Below are 24,189 nucleotides of genomic sequence, written 5' to 3' on the forward strand. Positions count from 1 at the left end.
GGGGGCTGGACAACCGAGTCCCCGAGGGAGGGCTGGGGCACGACTCACGTGCACTGGCAGTTTCTCGTGGCCGGCAGAGCCCGAGCGACCCCAGCGGGCGCCGCTCAGCCCCCTGCCCGCGGGGCCACCGCTGCCGCCGCCAGCGTGCGCCATGTTGGAAGTCGGAGCCGCGGCCCGCCCCGCCCCCGCCCGAGGGCTGGCCGCGCATGCGCGGGCTCCGCCTAGGGGGCGGGGTCTGGCGGCTCCAGGGAAGGCGGGGTTCCTTGAGGGACTCACTCTAGGTTCTTACTCCTAAAATTGAAACGTGAATAATGCTTTATATACCACGGATAAACCAACCAAGACCTGCCACCTGCTTTTGTCCCACGTCACAAGCAAGCTCAGAGTGATTTTTACAATTTTAAAAGTTGGGGAAAATCCAGGAAACAAGACTATTCCGCGACACGTGAAAAATGTATGAAATTCAAATTTCAGTGTTTGTAAAATAAAGTCTTACTGGAACGCAGTCACGCCTACTTGTTTATCTATCATCTATGGCTATTTTTGCACTACACAGCCGGTGAATAGCTGCGACAGATGCTAAGATCTACACAGTCTGATGTATTTACTGAAAAATGTTGTGGACCCCAGCTTTAAAGGGTTGATGTGACAACTGTGTATGGCCACACAGCACCCTAATGTAGGGCCCTGCGGTGAACTTCTGCTAAATTGCTCTTGATTAGTTCTGCTCCTCCTATCTTCACTTCTCTAGTCCTGACCCCATCAGTTCCCCCACTGGATCAGTTCAGGAGCCTCTTAACCAGTTTTTCCAGTCCCAGGGCTATCAAGAACTGAGATCATTCCACAGCTGTTTTCAAACCCAAGGCCTTCCTTTTTTTGGTAAGTAGAATCCAAGCACCTACCTGCAGCATTGAAGGCAGTAAGAACTTGGCCCTTACAAACCTTTTCTAGGCAGAATTTTCCACCCAGGCAAGCTGTCCTCTATCTGTACAGCGCCTCCTGACAGTGCCTGCCTAGCCTGGCTGCTTACTGGCCCCGTGCATTGGCACATACCATTTCCTTTGCCAGAAGCCCTGCTGTATCTCTTCATTACACAGAAAACACCCTACACATCCTTCAAACTACAACCCAGATGTCCTGTCTTTCAAGAAGCTACGCTCCTCTGCCAGAGGCAGACCCCTTCTCTGCCATCTCACAGTCCCTTGTACACCATCTTCGTTTGGTATCTCTTTTTATATGTGAAGAGGTGCAGGAAAGCTGAGAATACATTGGCAATGAATGCATCATTTGCCAGTGGTCAGGAGTAGAATGGTGAACAAAATCTACAAGGCTTTTCTCTCCCAGAGCCATCAGTCCTTCAAGAAGGATATCAATCAAATAATCACACACGCAGAGGGAGGGTATAGCTCAGTGGTAGCGCGCATGCTTAGCATGCAGGAGGTCCTGGGTTCAATCCCCAGTAATCTCCATTAAAAATAAGTAAATAATCACATATTGAAATATAAAGTTTCAGCTGTAACAGATACTTCAAATAGAAGGTACAAGTGTAATAGTTACTCTGTTCCAGTTAATATGGCTGTATAAGAAGCCATCTCAAGATTTTAAGGTTTACAATGACAAGAACATTTGTTTTGCTCTCCAATCTGCAACTTGGGCAGGCTTGGCAAGGATAGCTCATCCCTGGCCCTTCAGTGTCAGCTGAGTGGCTGGAAGGCTGAGGCTCGAATCCTCTGAAGATTTACTCACATGTCCATCAGTTGCTTCTGGCTGTAGGTTGAGGCTGGTGCTAGGGCTGTTGCCAAGAATACCTACATGTGACCTCCTTATGCAGCCTGAGATTCCTTACAATATGGCAGCTGAGTCCCAAGACCAGTCATCCTGAGAGGAGCAAGTTAGCCAGGTGGAAGCCTTGTAGCCTTTTTCTGATCCACCCTTGCAAGTCACACAGACTCAAAAGTCCCTCCCAAATTCAAGGAAAAGACAAACAGCCCCCAGAACCTGGGAAGTAGCCAGATTCTGCAATAACATGGGGGATAGGAAATAATGCTATGACCATTTTTGGACAATATCTTCTGTCACCCAAGGGACTTAACCCAGTCTGGCAGGGGATGAGAAAGTCTTCCAAGAGGAGGTGGCATTCTAGTTGAGTTTTGAAGTACATGTAGGCGTTCACTATGAAAGTCAGAGGGACTGGCTGTGCAAAGGCCCTGTGGTGAGAAAGAGTGTGGCACATTTGAAGAACTTAAAAAAAAGAAGAAAAGACCGGTGTTCTTGGACTGCAGAGGAATTGGAGGGAGAGAGAAGGTGCAGAATTAGAGTGGAGAGGACAGAAGGGACAGACCACTTATTCTTATGGGATGAGGAATGACTTAAGGCTTCCAGTCTTGACGTTTAGTACTGGTAGAAACTGCGTATGGGTTCTATGCAAGGAGCTGTTTGAGCAGCTTTGAAATTGGAAGCAAATGTTCTGACTACTACTCTGCAGAGAAGTGATTGGAGGGGAGCCAGGGAAGATGCAGGGAGGCTGTTTCAGTGTTTCGGCAGGCAAGGATGATGGTGACTTAGGTCAGGATGGGAGCAGTTGAGGTGGAGAGAAAGGGGTGGAAGGAAGTGATATTCAGAACGTACAGTAAAGAGGGCGTGGTGCCAGGTGGATATAGGGATGAGGGGGAAAGAAGCATCAAGGATGCATGGCTCCCAGCCCACAAGGGAATTCTGTTCAGTCTCAGTGTATTCCTGTCTGAACCAGACTCTGAGGCCACCAGAATCTGGGCAGTCTTTTTCACAACAACACCTCCTGGCAACAATCGGCATGTGTGGGCTTCTGATATGCCATGGAGTCCTCACACAATGCTCCTCTCCCACAAGCATCACTTTCACTATTCCATTCTTTTAATAGGTCTCATAGAGTCAGAGGAAATCCTCACTCATTTGGCGAACAGGCAACCACAATCCAATCCCACCTCGGGTATGTATGAGTTCTGAAGGATGCATGGATTCAGGTATGCGTGTGTGTGAGTGCATGTGTGTGTGTGAGTGCATGTGTTCAACATGTGGCCAATTGTATACGTACATCTTTTCATTTTTATTTTTATAAAGCATAAAAAGTTGCTAAGCTGATTTTTTCTTTACCATTCTCGTCTACACAGATTAAATTGAAATCCTCACAGATAAACAACAAGGACCTACTGTATAGCACAGGGAACTATATTCAACATCTTGTAATAACCTATAATGGAAAAGAATCTGAAAAAGAATAAACACACACACACACACACACAAATGAATTCACTTTGCTGTAGGCCAGAAACTAATACAACATCGTAAATTAACTATACTTCAATAAAAAATTTTAAATGGTTTTTATAAAAATTAAAAAATCCTTAAACATTTTTTTAAAGTAGAAGAAAATGAAAACCTTAATGTTGACTGTTTAGATAGACAGTTCAGATAAAATTGGAACACAAATTTCCTTACCATTTGTCTAATTTAGTGGCATTAAGATAAGATTCTTAGATAGGTCTTGGGTTGGGTAGTGTTTTGGCAAGGTTAAGAAGACAAGATCAAATGATCCTATTTTGAATAAATCTAAGTCTTCTCAGGCGGCAAACTTCAGGACTAAAATCTCTAGTGTTGTGGCAGAATTCTAAGGCTGCCAGAGATTCTCACACCCTGGTATGAGCAACTTGACTTATCTCCCATCCTGGAGTGTGGGTGGGCCTGGGAACATAGTGGATGTCATGCCTACATTTAGGTGATGCTACATGGCCAAGGTGAAGGGAATTTGCAGGTGTATTTAAGGTCCCAAGTGAGTTGATTTTGAATTAATCAGAAGGCAGATTATTCCTAATGGGCCTGACCTAATCAGTGGCACCCTTTAAAAGATAATCTGTGGGGGGAAGGTATAGCTCAGTGGTAGAGCGCACGCTTAGCATGCATGGGTCCTGCGTTCTATCTCCAATACCTCCATTAAAACTAACAAACAAACAAACCTAGTTGCCTCCCCCTCCCCAAATTAATTAATTAAAAAAAAAAAGATAACCTGGAGGTCAGAGCCTTGAAGCAGTAGAGAGGTGTGATGATGCTGGCCTTGAAGGAAGAACCAGCCACGTTGTAACTGCTTATGGACCAGGGCTCTGAGCCTCTCAGTGAGATCTCAGCCTGGCTGACACCTTGTGGGACCCTGAACAGAGAACCCAGCCACACTGTGCCCAGACTCCTGACCCACAGCTACAGTGAGAGAATGAATGACTGTTAGTCTCAGCTGCTAAATTTGTGGTAATTTGTGGGGCAGAAACTGATAACTAATTACCAGGAAGTAGTCTTATTACAGCCGTTTACCCTGTGATGATGAGGTGCCAATGCTGGTTCTTCAAGTGGAACCAATGTACCACTCTGGTGGGGTATGTTGACAATGCAGGTGGGGCAAGGGTACAGCTCAGTGGTAGAGCGCCTGCTTAGCATGCACGGGGTCCTGGGTTCAATCCCCAGTACCTCCATTAAAAAAAAAAAAATGAATAAACAGATAATGGAGGAAATGACACATGTGTAGGGGCAGGGGATATATGAGAAATCTCTGTACCTTTCACTCAATTTTACTGTGAACCTAAAATCACTCCTGAAAATAGTCTATTTTTAAAAAATTTACCCTAAAAAAAGAAAAGAAAAAAAAACCACTACCCTAGATCTAATCAAGCCTTTTAAGACGAGGGTTGGCAGATTGTAAATATTTTATATTTTAAACAAATAAATAACGATATAATAAAAGATAAAAATAATATTATAAATGTTATATGTAATATAAAGATACATCATGTTTGCTATATAATATATAATATATGCAATATTAATATGTATAGTGTAAATGTAAGTATATATAATATAAATAAATATAAAGGGCCAGATTGTAAATATTTTTGGCTTTGGAGCCATACATGCTCTGTCACTGTAGCATGAAAACAGCCATAGGCAATATGTGAATGAACAGGCATGGCCGGGTTCCAATAAAACTTTATCTATAAAAACAGATGCATGGACTGTGGTTTGCTGACTCTTACTCTAGAATATATAAGACTGAAGAGACAAAACAACCAAATGTAGTGCAACGCGTGAACCAATCGTGATTGGGTCCTAGTTTGAAAGAAACAGCTAGTTGGGAATGTTTTAGCACTAATTAGGAAAGTTGGGGATGCCTATGGAAAGCTTTAAATAATGACTGTTAGTTTTGGTAGGTGTGTGGGGTTATATAGGAGAATGACCTTAATCCTTAGAGATGCCTCCTGAAGTTATTTAGGGGGTGAAGGGTCTTAAAATCTCCAGGACTGCAATAAGGGAGGGGTGAGTGAGGAAAGTGTGCAAATGCAAGGTCAGATCACGCTTTTATTTAAAATGTTGATATTTTGTTCATCATGCATTTTTATTCATTTTGATTTAAAAAGTATGGTAATACAATGTTTATCTTGAAGGTCGAGGGTTTGTTTTGGTTTTTTTTTTGGCGCCTCTTAAACTTTGTGTCTGAGTTGAGTGACCCACTCTTCTCACCCTTGTCCCAGCCCTGATCTTGAACTGATTTAGCAGGAGATTGGCTGTGACAGGGCAATTGGGGAATCTCGAGAATGAGTAACTGTGTGTTTTTTGTCCTCAATATTGTAACTTTGCTGTGGGTTTGAATATTTTTAAGCTTTTAAGTCAACAAATTTAAAAATCTCTAGAATTTAAAAATAAAGTTAAAGTTAAAAAAAACCCAAACTCATAGATACAGAAAACAGTATGGTGGTTGCCAGAGGCAGGATGTGGGTGTGTATGTGTGTGTGTGTGTGTGTGAAATGGGTGAAGTTGGTCAAAAGGTACATTCCTAGGGGGAGGGACTGGGGAATGTAAGAGCTGTTTGGGTGACCAGCTGTCCTGATTTGCCAGTGACAGAAGGACTATCAGGACATAGGATTCTCACTTTTAACTGGGTTAGTCCTTGGTACACAGGGTCACTGTGATCACCCTACTTCTGATTTTTCCTTTATGCCCTTATTCTTCTGTTCTATTTGATTTGCTTACCATGAATGTGTATTATATTATTTAAGTATTCACCTAATAAAGAAGCTGATTTCTCCCCCCGCCTCCCCAAAAAAAAGTTGTAAGATAAATAAGTCCTGGAGATGTAATGTACAACATGGTGACCATAGTTAATAATATGTACTGTATATTTGAAAGTTGCTAAGAGAATAGGTCTTAAAAGTTCTTATCACAAGAAAAAAAATGGTAACCATGTGTAGTGATGGATGTCAACCAGACTTATTGTGATCATTACACAATACATACAAATATTGTATCATTATATTGTATGCCTGAAACTGATATGTTATACGTCATTTATATCTCAATTTAAAGAGTCTCAAGAATTTAACATAAATGAATTCCTGCTGTAGCTAGAGGGGCTCTATATTCCACTTGTCTTGGGACAGTCCAGTTGATTGAAGTTGTCTCGGAATAATTGTTAAGAGCTCTCCCTTTCACTCTCAAAAATGTCCCAGTTTGGACAGTATATGTCAGTACAGTCCTGTTAGCACAATAACCATGCTCTCACCCTGTCTCCGTCAGGGCTGGGAGATCTCAGGCAAGTCACTCCACAGCAAAGCACGGTGCTTGTCAAACAGTCATAGCTACCAAACTCCTTCTCAAATGAAAACTCACTACAAAAACCCCACCCAACGTAAGCAACAGTATAGAGTAGACTTCTATTAGTAAAAATGTCTCTCCTATGTTCAAATTCGTATTTACGTACAAAGCAATTGTACACACATTTTAAGCCAGAAGTTGTAACTGAAATCATACTCAGTCACATCCACTTTATTTCTGCGTTGGGTAACTCCCTGATTCACAGAGACATGATGGCAGAGTGGCTGTTTTTGTCAAGGGCTCCCCTCACAATCTAAGTTAAATGCAGATGGCAGGAGAACCCTACGTTAGTTATCTCCAACACCTTAAAACCTGCTGCCCAGCGTGCACTTTATTTTTTTTTTAATTGTTGTTTTTATTTATTTATTTACTTTTGTTTTTGTCAGGGGGAAGTAATTAGGTTTATTTATTTATTTATTTATTATTTTTATGTGTAATGGAGGTACTGGGGATTGAACCCAGGACCTCGTGCATGCTAAGCCTGCGCTCTGCCACTTGATCTAGGCACCCTCCCCCAATGTGCACTTTAAATTTAAAGTTTAAAATATTTTTAAAAATGGAATTTGATGCTAAAATTTGCAGAACTACCAAAGCCCTCCTTGGAACCCTAGTTTGAAAAATGACTGAATGAGACCGTCAGTAGGGTCACATCCAGCTCAAAAGCCTCTATTTCTAAAGTTGCTTTTTCTGAAACTCTATCTGGAATTCCAATGAAGAGGAAAAGGAATAGCACCTTGAAGGTTTGGACTCTCTGGGGCAAAAGCCCCAGAAGCAAGCGGTGCTTGTAGAAGGCAGCACGCAAAGAAGAAAGAGCCATTTAAGCAGAACGGAAACAGCTGGACTGTTGAATTTGCACAAGGTGGAGATGGTCCAAAAGCATGGCAGAGAGATGTCGGCAACTCTTCCCATCTGCTTCCAAGAGCCTCCAGTTTTTAAGATAAAAAGCATCTTGATCCTCCAAGTTTGGGAGCCAGGGAGTAGAGATGGAAGAATGATAACAGGTTTCCTGTTTTAATGCCAGCCTGGGTCATGAGTCAGCTCATGAACTAGAGACACACAGGCCAAATGTGCCTATAGATGTAAATCTGAGCCAATCACCAGCTTTAAAAAAAAAAAAGTGGTGGGGGAACATTTCTCATAAAAGGCTGGATTTCTGGCTTTACTTACGACAACAGGAAGCTCTGGCACTGGGATGCTTTCCCTGTGGCGGATCTGAGGAAGAGTCAGGATACCCATGTCCACCCAAGACAGAGCAGTGCCCTGTTCCTATTGTCACCATCACTCTCTGCTGCCCACCCAGGTGCACAGCAATCATCTAGATTACTCACTGGCCCCTAGGAGCATCTGAGTGTGGTACCCGTGGAATAGATGGTCATGCTTCTGAGTCTAAAATCGGAGCGAGGTGGTCCAACAAGGATCGGGACAGGGAGGCTCTGGGCTCTTATTTCTCAGAGCTCTTGCACCTCAGGCTCGTGACTTTGAGCAAATCACAGCTACCTCTGCAACGTTCAGTTCCCTTGTCTATAAAATGGACACAGAAACTCCTGCCCTCCCTGAAGTGTGGGCTGTGAGAAGGATCAGGCCATAGCACCTGGCGCTTTATAAACTGAAAAACTCTGTGGTCCATGTTTGTGGTTTGGTTGGTTTCACATCCATCTTTCCCCCTTTGGCCTCCAGATACCAGCACTCCAGTTTCCCCTCTGGGAATAGCCTCTCCCATTCTCAGTCCACAGAGTTGGGCGGTGTTGACTCCATCCTCAGCCCTAACGGGAATTGGATCAGGCCCGCCAATCAGAGTATTGCATTCTCCCCAGAGATAGCTTTGTGTTCCAGGATGTGTGTGTAAGCCAGCTGGAGCTAACAGACTCAGCCAGGACTTTGGTTCAAACTGTTGGGTAAGGGAAACTCTCTTTTCTACTGAACTTGGCTGTCATGTTGTTAACCTGGGGATGGAAGGTCTGTGAATGGAGCTGACAAGGAGGAGAGAAGAGTAGAATGATGGTGGGAAGCAAGGTCTGGATCACATAATTGGAGGCTTTGGGTCCAGATATACAGCAACACATTCATTCCCTTTTCTTCAGCCAGATCGAATGGGGCGAACCTCACTGGAGCCCATGAGGGGTTTCTACACTAGCAGGCAGACTTGTGAGCGTTTGTTTGATTTGGATTCGTTTCCCTGGGCACTCCCTGATCTCGAGTCCTGGAGTGCTCCTGCAGCAGCTGCCAGCTCTTCTCTCTGCCTAGATTTGACCATCCGCACTGCCTTCTTGAAGTTCTTGAGAGGGTCCTGTTGTGAGATTCTTGATGAAGGGCACTGGAAACGTTCACGGATGAGATAGCCATGTCTGCTGGGGGCAATGAAGCCATTGGAGGTTGGGATGATTCTGTTCACCACGGCATGGACAAACTGGACCGCCAGCAGTGCGCCTGTGGGGGGAGGGGGAGGAGGGGAAGGCACAAAGGATAAAAAGGGGGCCACAGATATCTAATCTCGCATATTCAAGAGTTAGCTGCATGGGGCCAAATCCCTGCTATGCCCCTTACTAGCTTAGGCATGATATCTAACCTCTCAGAGTCCCTCTTGCTCCATCTGCAACATGGGAACGATAACTTAACCTCCCTGCTGAGGGGAATTCTGAAGATCTGAAGATATCATGCATGTCAGGTGCTAAGTATCAGTTTCAGCCTAGAGTGAACTGAGTAAATATTATTTTTATTGGAGGAGGAGTAGGAAGAGAGGTTGTGAACCTGCCCAGGATGGGCTTCACGGCCACAGTTCACAGACCTCACCTTCTTAGCCATCTGTGACTTTTAGCCAGCACCTTTGTTACCAAGTTTGGGTTGAGGATTCTTGGGCTCCTCGGTTCCATACCAGAATGTAATGGTGAGGGATAGCCAGCCCCTAGCTGTTTGTAGCTTGCCCCCTTCTCTTTCACATCCAGCTCCATCGTACACCCCTAGGGGCTTCAGATACATACGTGTGAACCCCCACCCAGCTCACACATCCAGACTCCACGCACACTACTCTTTGCCCACCCTCTGAGCTTGGGGGTGTGCACACTGTGGACACAGCCCACTTTCAGAAGGATAGATCTGGGGAAGAGGCCTACACACACCTGAAAGAGGGCTCTGAGCCAGATGGGGAGGGTGTTCTGGAGTTCTGGGTACCCAGAGCATGGGTCTAGAAGAGGAGGTATAGCTCCAATTGGGCCTGTTCCTGGGACTGCAGATACCTCCCTAAGAGGAGGGACCCAGCTAGGGGAGGACAGAGCAGGGCCCTCTAACAGCCAGGACCCAGAACAGGGCCCTTCATTGTCAGATCTAAGTTCAGTCCTACCCTCAAAGCAAAAAGACTCACCATCCAGCACACTCCAGACGATTATGGAGCGATCCTTCAAGCCTGCATAGACATACTTGTCATCCTTGGAGAAGGAAGCACATTGGACTCCTCTGCAGTAAGAATTCTGTTGAAAAAGGCAACGTGAGCTTGATTTCAGACGGAAAGACTCCCAGGAGTCCAGCCCCAAGGCGTGTGTGTAGGAAGCCAAACTTGTAAGCACCCCTTGGGGAGATGGATGAAGTTAAAATCTGGAGAGATGGGTAGCACTGATATTCCCAGGACCAAAACATATCGTCAGAGAGATTGGATTGAGCGAGTTAGTGACATTTTGCATTGGAGAGTGGGAATTACGGGATTTAATTTCACCAATGAGCTCGGTTATACAAGTATTAGCTCCAATTGTGTTTAATGAAAAGCTAGATGCTAAATGCAATTTGGGATCCTAGATTAGATCCTAGACAGAAGAAGTTACTTCATTGAAAAGCGTACAATCCCAATAAAATTGATAGTGAACAATACTGTTCCCATGTTACGTTCTTAGTTTTAGCAGACGTACTCCAGTTAGTATATCTAGTCTAAGATGTTAACATCAGGGGGACCTGGTGAGTGGCGAGTAGGTGGAAACCTTTGTACTATCTTTGCAATTTTTCTGTAAATCTAATATTGTTCCAAAATTAAGTTTTTTTTTTAAGCTATGTATTTAACTTCTGTGGTGACAGTTCTCATCTCAAAAAGGCAAACGATTACTTACCTCTCAGCTTTATAGTGGCTTCATAAAAAAGAGTAAGTCAGGTGGGATGAAGGCTTTTTAAGCTCAACTACACATATTCTGTTCACTTAGTTACAAGATTGTCTCCCTTAGTTTATTAACAATTTTTATGTCTTGCAACCTAAAATGCTGATCTTTGTTTTGATTCTGAGAAACTGGAATAATAGCATCAATTTTACAAGACTGTTGTGAGGATTAAATTATAGAATGATATTTTAATATGTTTATTTTTCATAATATATAGTGTGAGTATGTAAATATATAACATAGCTCTTAATCACAATGATACAAGAATTATAATAACGCCTTAAGAGATGAATAGTGCAAACTCTTAGTATGCAAAGGAGTCACCGGTTTCCCTTTTCAGAACCTTCACAGCTGCTGTTCCTTCTACCTACAATGCTGTTCCACCAGACTTCCTTGGCCTTCTTAAATAGCAGCCCTTGCCACTCTCTACCCCCTCTGTCTTACCCTATTTTTCTTCAAACACTTGTTGCACCCCAACTCATCATATATTTGTTGCTTTGTTTTTATTTCACAAAACATTTATCAGGCAGGGGCTCTCCTAGGGACTGGGGCCATCTCAGTGAACAAACCCACAAAAATCCTGCCTTCACGGAGCTCAGTGTCTCCTCCACTAGAACGTGGCTCCGAGATGTGAGATACCCTGTTTACAGCTGCTTCCTCAGCACTAGAAAGAAGCCTGGCATAAGTTGGACCATCCAAACCTTTGGGTGAAAGAATGGCCAGTCAGGATTAGGGTGAGGAGAGTGAGGCAAGGCTGTGCCACGGAAGGATTTGGACCTTGCCTTTATTTTAAAGGTTGATGTTTTGTTCTTCATAGGTTTTTTGGATTTATTTTGATTTTTTAAAACATCACGCTAAAATATCATTTCTCTGGATTGACGAGTATTTTGGCACCCCCTAAAACTCTGCTCTGGAGGGGAGGACCTCTCATTTGACTCACCCTAGTCCTGACCCTGGTCAGTGGGACATGGTGGGCACTTAATAAATGATGCCTGTCATCAGTGTCTTAACGCCAGGGCCTAGCATGCACGTGGTGTGGCAGGCCACGCACCGTGTAGCTCATCTCGAATTTCCACTTGCACGCCTGCAGGTCCCAGAGACACAGAAGGGCTTCTTCGGACCCACTGACTGCTAGCTGCTCCTTGTGGCTGACCTCCACGCAGGTGACTTGGCTCCCGTGGGCCTCCAGTGGGAACACCTTGGAATTCACACACTCGTAAAGGAAGAGGTCCCCATTGGTCATGCCGTAGATCACGCGGTAGTCAGCCAGAACGGCCACGCTGGCGATGGTGTCGGGCAGCTGGGTATAGAAGGTGTATGTTGGCCCGTCAATGACCAGACAGGGGTCCCCAGGGCTGATGTCCAGCACCAGGACCATGCTGTCATAGGCGATGGCCAGGTGCCCTTCGTCCTTACTAAGAGCCATGCAGTTGATGGCTTTCCGGGCCTCCGGAGGGGGGATGCACATCACATCCTGTCTGGAATTCAGGGGGAACACCAGGACAATCCCAGAAACGAGGCCCGTGAAAAGGAGATTGGCCTGTTCCGCGACCTCCAGGCACCTGACCTCATTGGAGGTGTCCAGGACATCTTGCTCCTCACCTGTCATGGGGAGAAAAGCACATCAAGAACAGATCATGGAGGGTGGGGAGGGTGTAACTCAGAGGTAGAGCACATGCTTAGCGTGCACAGGGTCCTGGGTTCAATCCCCAGTAACTGCATTAAAAAAATACAAACAAACAAACAAATAAATAAATAAGTAAATCGAATTATCTCCTTATCCCCTCCCCCCCCAAAAAAGAACAGATCATGGGAAGGCTGATTCCTATTTTTAAGGATTTTTAAAAATGCTTTCATCACCCATACTCTTCAACTCGGTGACTGTTAGTTTCCCTGCTTCCCCTCCTGACCTCCAATTATCCAAGCTTTAAAAAATGAAAACTGCAGCATCTCGCTGCCAGGCCTAACACCCTGGGAAGACTTCTCACTGCCCCCAGAACAGATGTATGTGCCTTTCAGTGGGCTTCATGGCCTCACGTGACCTCTCCTCCAAATCGCTTCCTATACAGACTTCTATAAAGGGCAGAAGGGCGATTATTTGTGTCTTGCAGGCTGTCTGCTCTCTGCCACAACCACTTGACCCTGCTGTTGTAGCCCCCAAGCAGCCACAAGTAATATGTAAATGAATGGGTGTGTCCAGATGTGGCTCACTGGCCCTGGCTTGCGACTCCTACTTCATTGCCTCCACATTGCTCTATTTCGTAGGATCCTGCTTTGCCCCAGGACTAGCAGTCAGGCACTTCTGTCTTGCTCACGGCCAACTCCCAGAGCTCCGCCCGGTGCTAGCACTGAACAAATGTCTGCCAAATCCCTGGATGCATGAACTTGGGCGTGCATTTCTTTTCTCATATTATTTTATCATTAATGAGGAAATTTTACACCTTCATCCACCCAGCTTTACCAGATCTAAGGCTTCCCACAGCCACTGAGTGAAGGAAGCACCTCATTTGGAAATGCCTGGGGGATGGGGGCGTGCCCACCACCCAGGATGGCACCAGGCCAGTGACTGCCTGATATGGGAGTTAAAAAGGCTGACCCCATCGCTTCAAGATGGGACAATCCTGAGGTACAATTCACGCTCCAGGGTTCCTCATGGGACCAGGCTGAGCCTCCATCCTTGCACAGTCCTGCCCCTGCTCAGCCTGCTTCTCTTACTCCCTCTTGGGTTTCTCCTGGGGGCTCCGTCTACACACCACTTGTACAGGTATCTTCATCACACACCCTGCCTCCAGGGGAGCCTCAACTAAACAGGGATTGACAACCAGACAGTCAGTTACCATCTGCGGGAAATTAATAAAATCAGATGGTCTTATTTTCTATTGGCCACTTTCAACATGACCGGAGTTGGGGTGTTAGAGACTGAATGTGTCTTACCCCAAAAGGCATGTTGAAATCCTGCTTCTTAATGTGATGGTATTAGGAGGCGGGGCCTTTGGGAGGGGATTAGGTCATGAGGGTGGAGCCCCCACGAATGGGATTAGTGCCCTTGTAAGTAAAGACAGGAGAGCTTGCTTCCTTCTCTGCCCTCTGACACTTGTGGATACAATGAGAAAGTGGCCAACTGCAAACCAGAAAGTGGGCTCTCCACAGACATCCATCTGCCAATACCTTGATCTCAGACTTTCCAGCCTCCAGAACCATGAGAAACATGCATTTGTTTAATCTCCCCACCACCTCCTGTCTATGGTGTCTTGTTATAACAGCCCAAACAGACCAAGAGAGGGGCTTCAATTCCTACCCATACAAATGACTGTGCTTAGATCTTACAAACCTTCTGCCAGGTCCCAAATGATGACTTTGTTTTTGTCCCCAATTTTAGGGAAGTAAATGTAGCTTCCATTGTGTGACACTGCAGTGAGGCCTGTGCGGTCCAGAAATGGGGTAGAGGCCCTCGGCTTCTGAGTATAGGTGAGATCCCAGACTTTAAAAGATGAGGACTGATGGGAAGCAGATGCCACCAAGGCCCCACCCTGGGCCAGCAGGCTCACAGGGGCCCCAACGCCTTCCAAGATGTCTAGCAGAGTCCCCTGCTCTGACAGACTCCACACCTGAGGATGGAAGCAGAGGGGCAGAGCTGTCTTCTTCTGGAAATAGGCTTAAGCTCATCTGTCCACCTAAGGTAATCTTTTAGGCTGCAGTTCCAGGGCCTTCACATCTCTTACCCCCTCAAGCTTCCCTACATCTCACCATCCAGCTACCATGGCAGTTCTCAAAGTGTGTTCTGGGGAATCCCTGGAGGGTACCCACCAGGTGGTTCTGCAAAAGGGGGTTTTCAGGGAGTTCCACAAAAGCAAATAACTTTTGTAATAATTTAAGAGGTCATTTGCCTTTTCTACTCTCACAAGTGAGCAGTGGCGTTTTCCAGAAGCTATGGAACACGTTATCACAACAGATAGGATAGTGCAGAATTGAATATGAGAATCCAATTGTCTTCTTTTAAGCCAGACAAGAAAAAGATTTGCCAAAATGTGCAACGATGACACTCTTATCACTATTTCTGTTTGTTGGTTTCAGACAATGTAGCTGTTTTCATAAAAGTGTGTTATTCTGTTGACATGTTATATTAACGAATTAATGGAGAAGTATTTTGAGGTCTTGTCATTTAAAACTTTTTATATGGCAATTATCAGCAGAGACTAAATGCAATACAGGATCCTGGAAAAGGACATTTGTGGGAAAACTGGTGAAATCGGATCTGAGTCAGTAGATGAGTCACTAATATTGTCCCCATGGTAATTTCTTGGCTTTGATAATGGAATCGAGGTGATGTGAGAGGTTAATGGGGTGGGCAGCTGGGTGAAGACTGGATATATGCATGGGAACTCGGGGCTCTCCTTGCAAAGCCCTTGTAAATCCTAAAACAATTCCAAAATAGATCATTTGTTAAAAATATACAAATCATATTGATATAACCCCCATAAATAGAGGCTCCTTGGGGTCTTCAATAATCTTTAAGAATCTAGAGAGGTCCTAAGACTAGAAGGTTGGAAAACTGCTACTTTTTCACGTGCTTTTCTCCCCAGCCTCAGGAACTTTGAGCTTAACAGAAATTTTCCTTCCCTCTCCCAAACCCTGCTCCACACTAAAGGCCAAAATCCTCCCAGTTTTTGAGGTTCAGTGGGAATTCTCCTTTGTTGACTATGTTGGTAATTCCCCCCAGGTCTGTCTCTGGGTCCCAGGGGATCCCTCCCCCAATATCCTCCCAATGACCTGCCCTGTTCTGCCTACACTAGTTGTTGAGGGATTCTGTGTTTTGAAGCCAGAAGATCCCTAAAGATTCCTACTTTTTGTTCCAGAGGTGGAGGTGAGGCTGATGGGCTGGGAATCTCCTCCTGACCTGAATGAGTGCATCCCGGGACCCAGTGACAATCAGATTATTTTCAGGACCAAAAACAGCCGTCTCCACTGTGTCTTCATGTTCAAGGTCTGTGGCCATGAATCGATGAAACCCCTGTGAGTCTGCCAAGAATATCCGCACGGATCTCCCAAAACCTAAAATGGCAGGGACTTGGATTATACCTTTTATTCCTTGAGAATAATGCAATCCCATCAACAAAGATTTTTTCTGAGCACCTACTATATGCAGGTGGAAAGAAAACAATGGTGAATAAGACAGACAAGGCTCCCATCCTCAAAGAGCCTCCAGTTGGCAGGGAGGGCGGTGCAACAGTGATCAATGATCTCCCAGAAAACAGTCAAGTTATTTATTATCACAAGACTGTGAGTTTCCAGAGGGCTGCTTCTGCCTCTCTGGGTTGCTCATGGTCCCCCAGAACCTAGCGTAAAGCTGGACACAGAGTCAATGTATTTTGAAGATGGAAAGAAGGGAGGGAGGGAGGGAGGAAAAGAAAGTGATTTACAATTGTAATAAAGGCAATGAAGTCAGGGACTGGATGCCATTAAAAAAATGGCCACAGAGACACAAAGAGCAGAGAAGGCAACGTGAAGACGGAGGCATAGACTGGAAAGATGTGGCCACAAGCCAAGGAATCCTGGCAGGAGCTGGAATAGGCAAAAAACCCCAAAAAACCTCTCTGGAGACATTGGAGGGAACCAGTCCTACCATCACCTTGATTTTGTTAACTGTGAATGGGACGGCTTTCCTGAGTTATGTGAGTCCTAACAAACCATCAAGCCTGAAAGTGATCTTGGGGACCCCCGAACTGCAATTCTATTTATGAAACTTCAGTGAAATCCTTGCCTGATCTTAGCTAAGTTAAGATCGAGGTACAGCTCCCAAGCAAAGGCTGGTTCCCAAAACTGGTTGGGGAAACTGCTGAGGCTCCTTTTTCTCACTGGCTGCTGGAAAGAGCCACCCTTTAAAATCAGCTGTAACAGGTTTCTAGGTCATTGAGATCCTCAATGTCTTTCGTCTCAGTCCTGATTCTATTTTGTGCTTCTATCCTCGTTGTCATTTGTCTTTTCTTCCTGTTTTCTGTGCTGCTCTATTTTACACGTACTTAAGCCACCTGAAATTCTTTCAGAAACAGGATGGAGGGTATAAATTACTCAATCATCCATCAGTCAATCTTGGAACATAAGCACTCTACTGGACCTGCACTCTCCCGTGTGGTCACCGTGAGCCATATGCGGCTATTAACGTGGCTGGTCCAAACTGAGATGAACTGTAAGTATAAAATACATGCCAGATATCAAAAACTTCACACAAGAATATTAAAAAAAATAATGTGAAATATATAATTAAATTTTTCATACTGATTTCATGTTGGGTTTGGGGACCTATTGGATTAAAGAAGATATATTGTTGGGGGGTGTGCATAGCTCAGTGGTAGAGTGCACACTTAGCATGCATGAGGTCCTGGGTTCAATGCCCAGTACCTCCATTAAAACACATTTTTTTTTTTTACTTAGTCCTCCTATACATCAGACACTATTCTAGATGCTAGGAATTTGGCAGTGAGAAGGATAAACAAAACTCCTGTTGCAAGAGCTTAAATTTCAAACAAGAAAATAGATATTAAATAGACAAATTATCTGTATATATAAAAGCCACAGTGGTGTTAGGATAAAAAAAAGATATATTATTAAACAAATGCCACCATTTCTTATTACCTTTTAAAATAGGGTCATGAGAACATTCACACTAATAAACATGGCTCACGTTTGTAGTTTGCATTACTGGACAGTTCTAGTCTGGAGTGTCTTTGGCCCCTGGAAATGGCTTTGTAAAAATCAGACTGATTAAGGGCAGTGAAAGTAATCTGTATGATGCTATAATGATGGATACGTATCATCAGACATTTGTCCAAACCCACAGAATGTACAACATCAGGAGTGAACCATAACGTAAACTATGGACTTTGAGTGAGGATGCTGTGTCCAATGCAGATACATCAGTTACAACAAATGCCCCACTCTGGTAGGGGATGTTGATACTGGGAGTGGCTGTGTGTGAGTGGGAGCAAGGGGGTACATCGAACTCTCTGTACCATCTGTTCAGTTTGGCTGTGAATCTAAAACTCCTCTAAATTTTTTTTAAAATCAGGATTTGAAGCATCTGTGGGTCACCTCCACCAGGTAGCCTTCCCTGATTGCTTCAGACTAAGGAAGGGAACCCTGTCACATACTCCTATAGCCCCTGATTCTTATCTTGTCATAGTACCAACCACTCTTTCTTGGGGCTACCTATTTGCCCATCTTTCTTGCTAGCCTGGAAGCTCCTAAAAGCAGGGTTTGTGTGGGCTGAGTGTACTCCATCCTCTCCCCGAGCCCCACTCTATCCCTATGACTATCCAGCAGGGATAACTACTCTCATTTCAAAGAAAACGGATCAGAAGCCCCAAAAGGTTAAGAGATTTACGCAGAACAGGGGTTGGCAAGCTACAGCCCCAGGGGCAAAAGTTGGCTGATCACCAATCTTTATAGGTGAGCTAAGAATAGTTTTTACATTTTCAAATGCTTGGAAGAACTCAAAATAAGATTACTACTTCATAACCCATAAAAGTGATATGAAATTTAAAATTCGGCATCCACAAAGAAAGTTTTATTGGCACATAGCCATACTCACTTTAAATACTCTCCATGACGGCTTTCTCATCACAAATGCAGGGTTGGGTAGTTGCAACAGAGACTGGCAATGATGCTTACCATGAGGCTTTTGGCAGAAAAAGTTTACTGACCCACTTCTCCCTTTCCCCAAGCCCCTCTCCACTTCCAACCTAATCCGGAGTTGCCGCCTCATGACTCCCAGTGAGATCCAAACTCTACCTGCAGCGAGAAGGGACTCATCTTCGGAGACCACCAGGAACTCCACAGCTTCTGGAAGCTTTTCCAGCAGGCTGTCTCCTTCAGAGGAAACCTGTGCAGAATCAAGGATGCCCATCAAGCATTCCACAGGGTTAAGGGTTCAGGGTCAAGAGCTTGAATTTGACGCAGGGCTCTGCCACTCAGCAGCTCTGTGATCCTAAGCAAATTCCTTAGCCCCTGGCTGCCTCAGTTTCTTCATCTGTTAGATGGGTGATAATATCAGAACTGCTTCCCAGGGTATCGTGGGCTAAAAAGTGCATAGGATGATTCCCTCCAGCACATGGTCAGCCCTCCCAAAGTGGCAGCTACTATTATTACTGTTGTTGTTGTTGTCCTAACCAACTCAGGGGCCCAGAGAACATCCCAGCGTTCTAGTTTTCTGCCCCTACAGGGGTGCTGGAATTTCAAAGAAGATCCAGAGATAGGTTGGAGCCGGGGGAGGACAATACCGTTCTCCCCATTCCTGAGTTGCAGAAAGGAACTGATTTTGTTCAGACCTAAGAGGAAGGTTTTTAGGGATTTTTTTGTTTTTGCTATTGTTTTTGTTTTAAGCAGGGGAAGGAGGAAATGAATTTCTACATGGCTGTTATTGCTAATTTTTTAAAAAATTGTGATTCTTTTAAAGCTTTAAAGTATTAAACAGTAATACGGTATACAATTAAAAAAATAAACATCCAGAGTGTGCCATGAGCATCTCCCCACCTTCCTCGCCATTCCTCCTTCTCCCTGGAAGGAACTGTTGTCTGTTTGCTGAGAATCCACTTGTGTAGATGAACATTTACACAAGCCTCCTTTTCTCCACCATCCATCATAGGTATTGTTCTGCAAGTTTCTTGCTTTTTCACTTAATGTGTCTGGGGCAGTGGTTCTCAAATGGGGCAGGGGTGATTCCACCTCCACCACCACCCACCCCTCGCCACCGAGGACACTGGGCAATGTCTTAGAGACACTGTTGCTTGTTATGATGGCAGATGCTCTGCATCTAGTGGGTGGAGGCCAGGGATGCTGCCAAACACCCTACAATGCACAGGACAGTCGTCACAGCAAAGAAGGACCTGGCCCTGGATGTCAAGCACTTAGAAGCATAGATCCAAGAGCCAGATTGCTTGAGTTCAAACCCTGTCTGTGACACTTCCCAGCTGTGTGACCTTAGGCAAATGACTTCACCTCTCTGTGCCTCAGTTCACTCACCTGTAACATACAAATAATGGCAGCAGCTACATTTTAGTGTTGTTTTGAGGGTTACCCTAAGAATAACTGCACACCAATGTTTATTTCTCTCAGCACGCAGAATTCCTTAGACTATTTAAGTCAGATGTCAGAGGTTAGTATTGCAGACATATATCTCCAATTGTTGGCATAACTGATCACCATATTATCTGTAAAAATTCATCTAGTTGTTTGTTAGATCATTTAGCATTGCTCCGTAATTCTCAGGTGTTTTGTTCTTTCCCCCATCATTGCTTTTTTTCTGTATATCTAATTTCCATTCATTTATCTTTAATTCGCTATCTTTCTCTGCTGCGACTAGTCTTCTCTGAAGTCCATCAGATGAATTCTTGATTTCTGAAATTCTATTTTTTTGTTTCTAGCATTTCCATTTTTCCTTTTTTTCTAGTTTTGATTTTGAAATTTTGAAATTTCCCATCTGTTTACACTTGTTATTCACCTTTTCTATTATTTATCCTAAATAATTTAAAGTTCTTGCCTGATTATTTAAACATCTGAGTCATTTGTGTATCTGCTTCTATTGGTTGCTTTTGTTCTTGATTGTGGTCCTGTTTTTGCTTCTTTGTCTATGTCATAATTTTTGTAACATGATGTATATTGTATATAAAAGGAGAGTAAAGCCTAAATAATATTTCCCCTTAGAAAAGGAGATGCTCCTTCTGTTGTGCCTCTAATGTGGAGGAGTCTGAGTCAATTCAGTTTGTACTTCAGGTGGGCCTGGGTTTGATCGCATCTTTAGTTGAACTGATTTTACCACTGTCTTCAAATATTTTGAAGGTGGTATCAAGTCTTTCCGCCCAGTAGGGCTGGGATCTGAGCACTGGTGAGATTCTAGAGACCCCTATTTCTTACAGCCCAGCCACCAGTTTCCAAATAACAGGACTGCAGTCTCTGCAGCCTGAGCACCAGTTTCTTGGGGTACTGTGGATTATCGTTCAGTCCTGCCTGTAGCTTTCTGCTCCAATTTACATTCTTGCCAGGAATCTGGTTTGAGTTCTGTCAGAAACAGACACTGAGAATAGTATTTGAGGACAACTAGTTTATTTGGGAGTTGATCCCAGGAAACACTGGCAGAGAATGGAGAATTGAGACAGGGAAGGGAAGGCAGCCAATAACATGGCTAGTCAAGCCAGTTACCAATGTGGGCAAACGGAGCTCAGCCCTGCTGGGGATGCTCTGGGGGAGAGTACACAGCGTGCATCAGAGCCTCCCCCACGGAGGGCCCAGGAGCTGGGCTTTTATCCACCACCTCCATTAGAGGTTGGGTGTAGGCTGCTCTCAGGACCACTGACCCAAAGGCGAAGTGTATTGGTAGGGGAAGGGGAGTCAGGGGAAAAAAAAAACCCAACCAGGTGGAGAGTCACAGGTGTGCAGCTGTAATGCAAGTGCCTGACATCAAGCTTTTTACAGTGAGGCATCCATTTCAAAAGACGTCCAGCTTGAATAAACATGCTGGCCGCTGCTAGCAAAACAACTAGATAAGGAACCAGGCTGCCCCACCCACGAAGGTCCCTCTTTCAGAAAACCCTAGGTAACCTAGATAACTAACCACTTGAGGGATCCTGCCTTCCCCTCCCTGCACCCTAATTCCTCCTCATATGTTTTAAATTTTCTAGTTAAAAGTAAATCTGCAAAGTGCTAGGCACCCCACCCTAGATCCCAACAAAGGCCCAGCCCCCAGTCTATGTTCACTCACTCCCTCTTTCAGTCTCTGCATGCTGTTTACCCTCCAGGACCTGTAAGTAATAAATCTTGTTCCTCAAAGTTCCTGATGCTTTCTTGCTGAAGAGCATCCTCTGACCATAAAAAGAACCACAAGATATGCCCAAGCCATAAATAGGGGCTCCAGTGGGAGAAAAGCCTGTGGAGCCCCCTACAAGTGATGTGTGCCCAGGTGAGCACCACAGGCATTCCTAACCAACAGGCATTCAGTAGGCTTGGGACCAACAGACTGGCCTTCAGGATTGAGGGGCTAGGGATGGGGCAGCAAAGGTAAGTTACATAAGGAGAAATCTGGGCTTAGCCAGCACCATATTTCCAATTCACTCCAGTGTTATCTTAACACCCCCACCCTGCCCCTGCTGCTTGGAAGCCTGAACAGGTGGCCATCTGTCCATCCTTTCTTGTGGTCCCAGATGGAGGTGCCATACTCCCTCCACTTTACAGATGGAGAAACTGAGGCTCAAAAAGGGCTGAGTAGCCCAAGAATACAATTAGGTGAAGGCAGGACTGGTATTTTCAAACTCAAGTGCGTCTGACCCTGAAGTCCAAGTTCCTCACGAGGCTGAAGTCTATTACTGAAGACAATCAGTGGATGAAGGAGTAAAGGGAAGCAACGGAGAGGTCTGATGAAAAGACTTGGGTTGTCTTTCATGATCGTCTTTGGTGCCTTGACAGCTCAGGGAGGCTACGAGGCATGAGGTCCAGAAATGTAGAGCTTTGGGAAGATTCTTTCGTGGCCATATTCCTCCCTTCCGCCAACTCTCACCTACTCAACAGATCATACGAGATTTCCATGCTACCTCTCTGTTCCCAATAACTCCAGGCAAGTTCCTACCTCCCTACCACAATATCCCTCATTCCCTCAGTCTTCCCTTATTCATCTTGGAAATCCTTCTTCTGAGGCTGCCTCCCTGAGGGGAGGCTTCCCAGGTTGACTCTTTCAGAAGTGTTTGTTCCTTCCCCCAACCGAGAACACACTACTTCTACTTTTACTGAAAACACTCTGATCCTCTTAGTGTGGCTGTAGTTCATTGGGGAGCCTGGCTCCCTCCTTAGATTGAGTTCCTTGAGGGTGTGGTTGAACTAGTACTTCCGCAGCGCCTTGAGTGCCTGGCGTGGTGCCAGTGTTCCTTCATCTAAGACTCCCGTATAACTCACTCTTGGTGCCCCATCCATATCTCTTCAATGTATCCTCTGTTCCTGAAGCTGCTTACTGCACCCCTGCAACTCTGCACTGGGTTGTTTTTTCTGACCCCATCCCTCCAGCACACTTGGTCCCTGTGTTAATGCTCCTGGGAGCAGCCCTCACCCATCCTCTAATGGAGGTGGTGGGTAGAACCCCAGCTCATGACTCTTCATAGGGGACAGCTCTGATGCATGGTCTACACTTTTGCCCAGAGCATCCCCAGCAGGACTGAGCATCAACAATTATCCACATTGGCCAGCCCCCAGGAAACACCAATAGATGTTTCCTGGGTGGCACTGAACTGCAAATCCCTACAATTATGAAGCAAAGTGTCATTTATTTAAAAGATCAAAGATGAGATGGTTTCTCCCAACTTCTAGGACATCTGAGCACTTTGGGGCTGAGCTAAAGTTGACATCACATTCAGTCAAGTTGCTTACCAAAGAGATGGAGCCCTTGCTGAACCCAATCACCATCTTTCCTTGTTTCTGAACCGAGACCCCACAGGTAAGTGTTTCTTCTTTGACGCTGGACAAATGTTGATTCTTCTGCAGTTTTCCTGTGGCTGAGCTCCACAGACTGACCACGTCACCCCTGGACACGGTCAGCAGCATGGCCTGGGAAGTCAGCGCTGCTGTGAACATCCAGGGGTCAGAGGCATCTCCCAGGATACGGAAAATCAGCGCTGCAGTTTCCAGATTCCAAGCACTGACCTAGTGAAATGCCGAAAAGGAAGAGACATGACCTAGGCTGCAAGTTTTCCAGAGTCGAATGCAAGACCTGTTATTTTTTTATTTTTCTGTCATTGCAAATTTTTAAAAAATGTATGCAATTTTTAAAGGTTGCTTTCCATTTAAAGTTATTACAAAGTATAGGCTATATTAAGATCTGTTCTTTTTATATTTCATGAATTTTATTGCCAGTCCAAAAAAAGATGGGGAAGGTATCCTGGATTGATTCCTGGAATGGCAGAAGGACATTCATGGAAAAATTGATAAAATCCAAATAAAGCCTGGAGTTTAGTTGATAGTAATAATCAATATTAATATCTTGGGTTTGACAAATGTACTCTGGTTATGTGAGATGGTGACATTAGAGAAGTCTGGATCAAGGGCATACCAGAAATCTCTCTAGTATCTTTGTAACTTTTCCATAAATCCGCAATTACTCTAAAATAAAAAGGTAAAAAAGGTTTTTATTGAAGTATAGTTGATTTACAATGTTGTGTTAATTTGAGGTGCACAACAAAGTGATTCATATATATATATATATATGTTCTTTTTCAGATTCTTTACCATTATAGATGATTACAAGATATTGAGTAGAGTTCCCTGTGCTATACAGTAGGTCCTTGTAAAAAGTTTAAAAAAATAGAAAAAAAAAGCCATGCCATGTGCATTCATTTATATGTTCATT

At 44.6% G+C, this 24,189-nt stretch overlaps 2 protein-coding genes across 2 annotated transcripts in view; both read right to left on the minus strand.

Moving 5' to 3' along the window:
• SIN3B (SIN3 transcription regulator family member B) overlaps window positions 1-185 on the minus strand; it is a 35,817-nt gene extending 35,632 nt beyond the window's left edge. Inside the window, exon 1 of the mRNA XM_074350503.1 lies at window positions 49-185. Coding sequence (XP_074206604.1) covers window positions 49-153 — 105 coding nt within the window. The 5' untranslated portion in view covers window positions 154-185. The remainder of the gene's footprint in view (window positions 1-48) is intronic.
• A 2,912-nt stretch (window positions 186-3,097) lies between these two features.
• NWD1 (NACHT and WD repeat domain containing 1) overlaps window positions 3,098-24,189 on the minus strand; it is a 65,206-nt gene continuing 44,114 nt past the window's right edge. The window contains 7 exon segments of the mRNA XM_010972105.3: window positions 3,098-9,099; window positions 10,031-10,136; window positions 11,860-12,410; window positions 14,140-14,416; window positions 15,706-15,860; window positions 18,597-18,687; window positions 23,214-23,486. Of these exon segments, the coding sequence (XP_010970407.3) occupies window positions 8,798-9,099; window positions 10,031-10,136; window positions 11,860-12,410; window positions 14,140-14,416; window positions 15,706-15,860; window positions 18,597-18,687; window positions 23,214-23,486 (1,755 nt within the window). The 3' untranslated portion in view covers window positions 3,098-8,797.

The sequence above is a fragment of the Camelus bactrianus genome, chromosome 22 (genome assembly GCF_048773025.1).
Source record: "Camelus bactrianus isolate YW-2024 breed Bactrian camel chromosome 22, ASM4877302v1, whole genome shotgun sequence".
Taxonomy (NCBI): Eukaryota; Metazoa; Chordata; class Mammalia; order Artiodactyla; family Camelidae; genus Camelus; species Camelus bactrianus.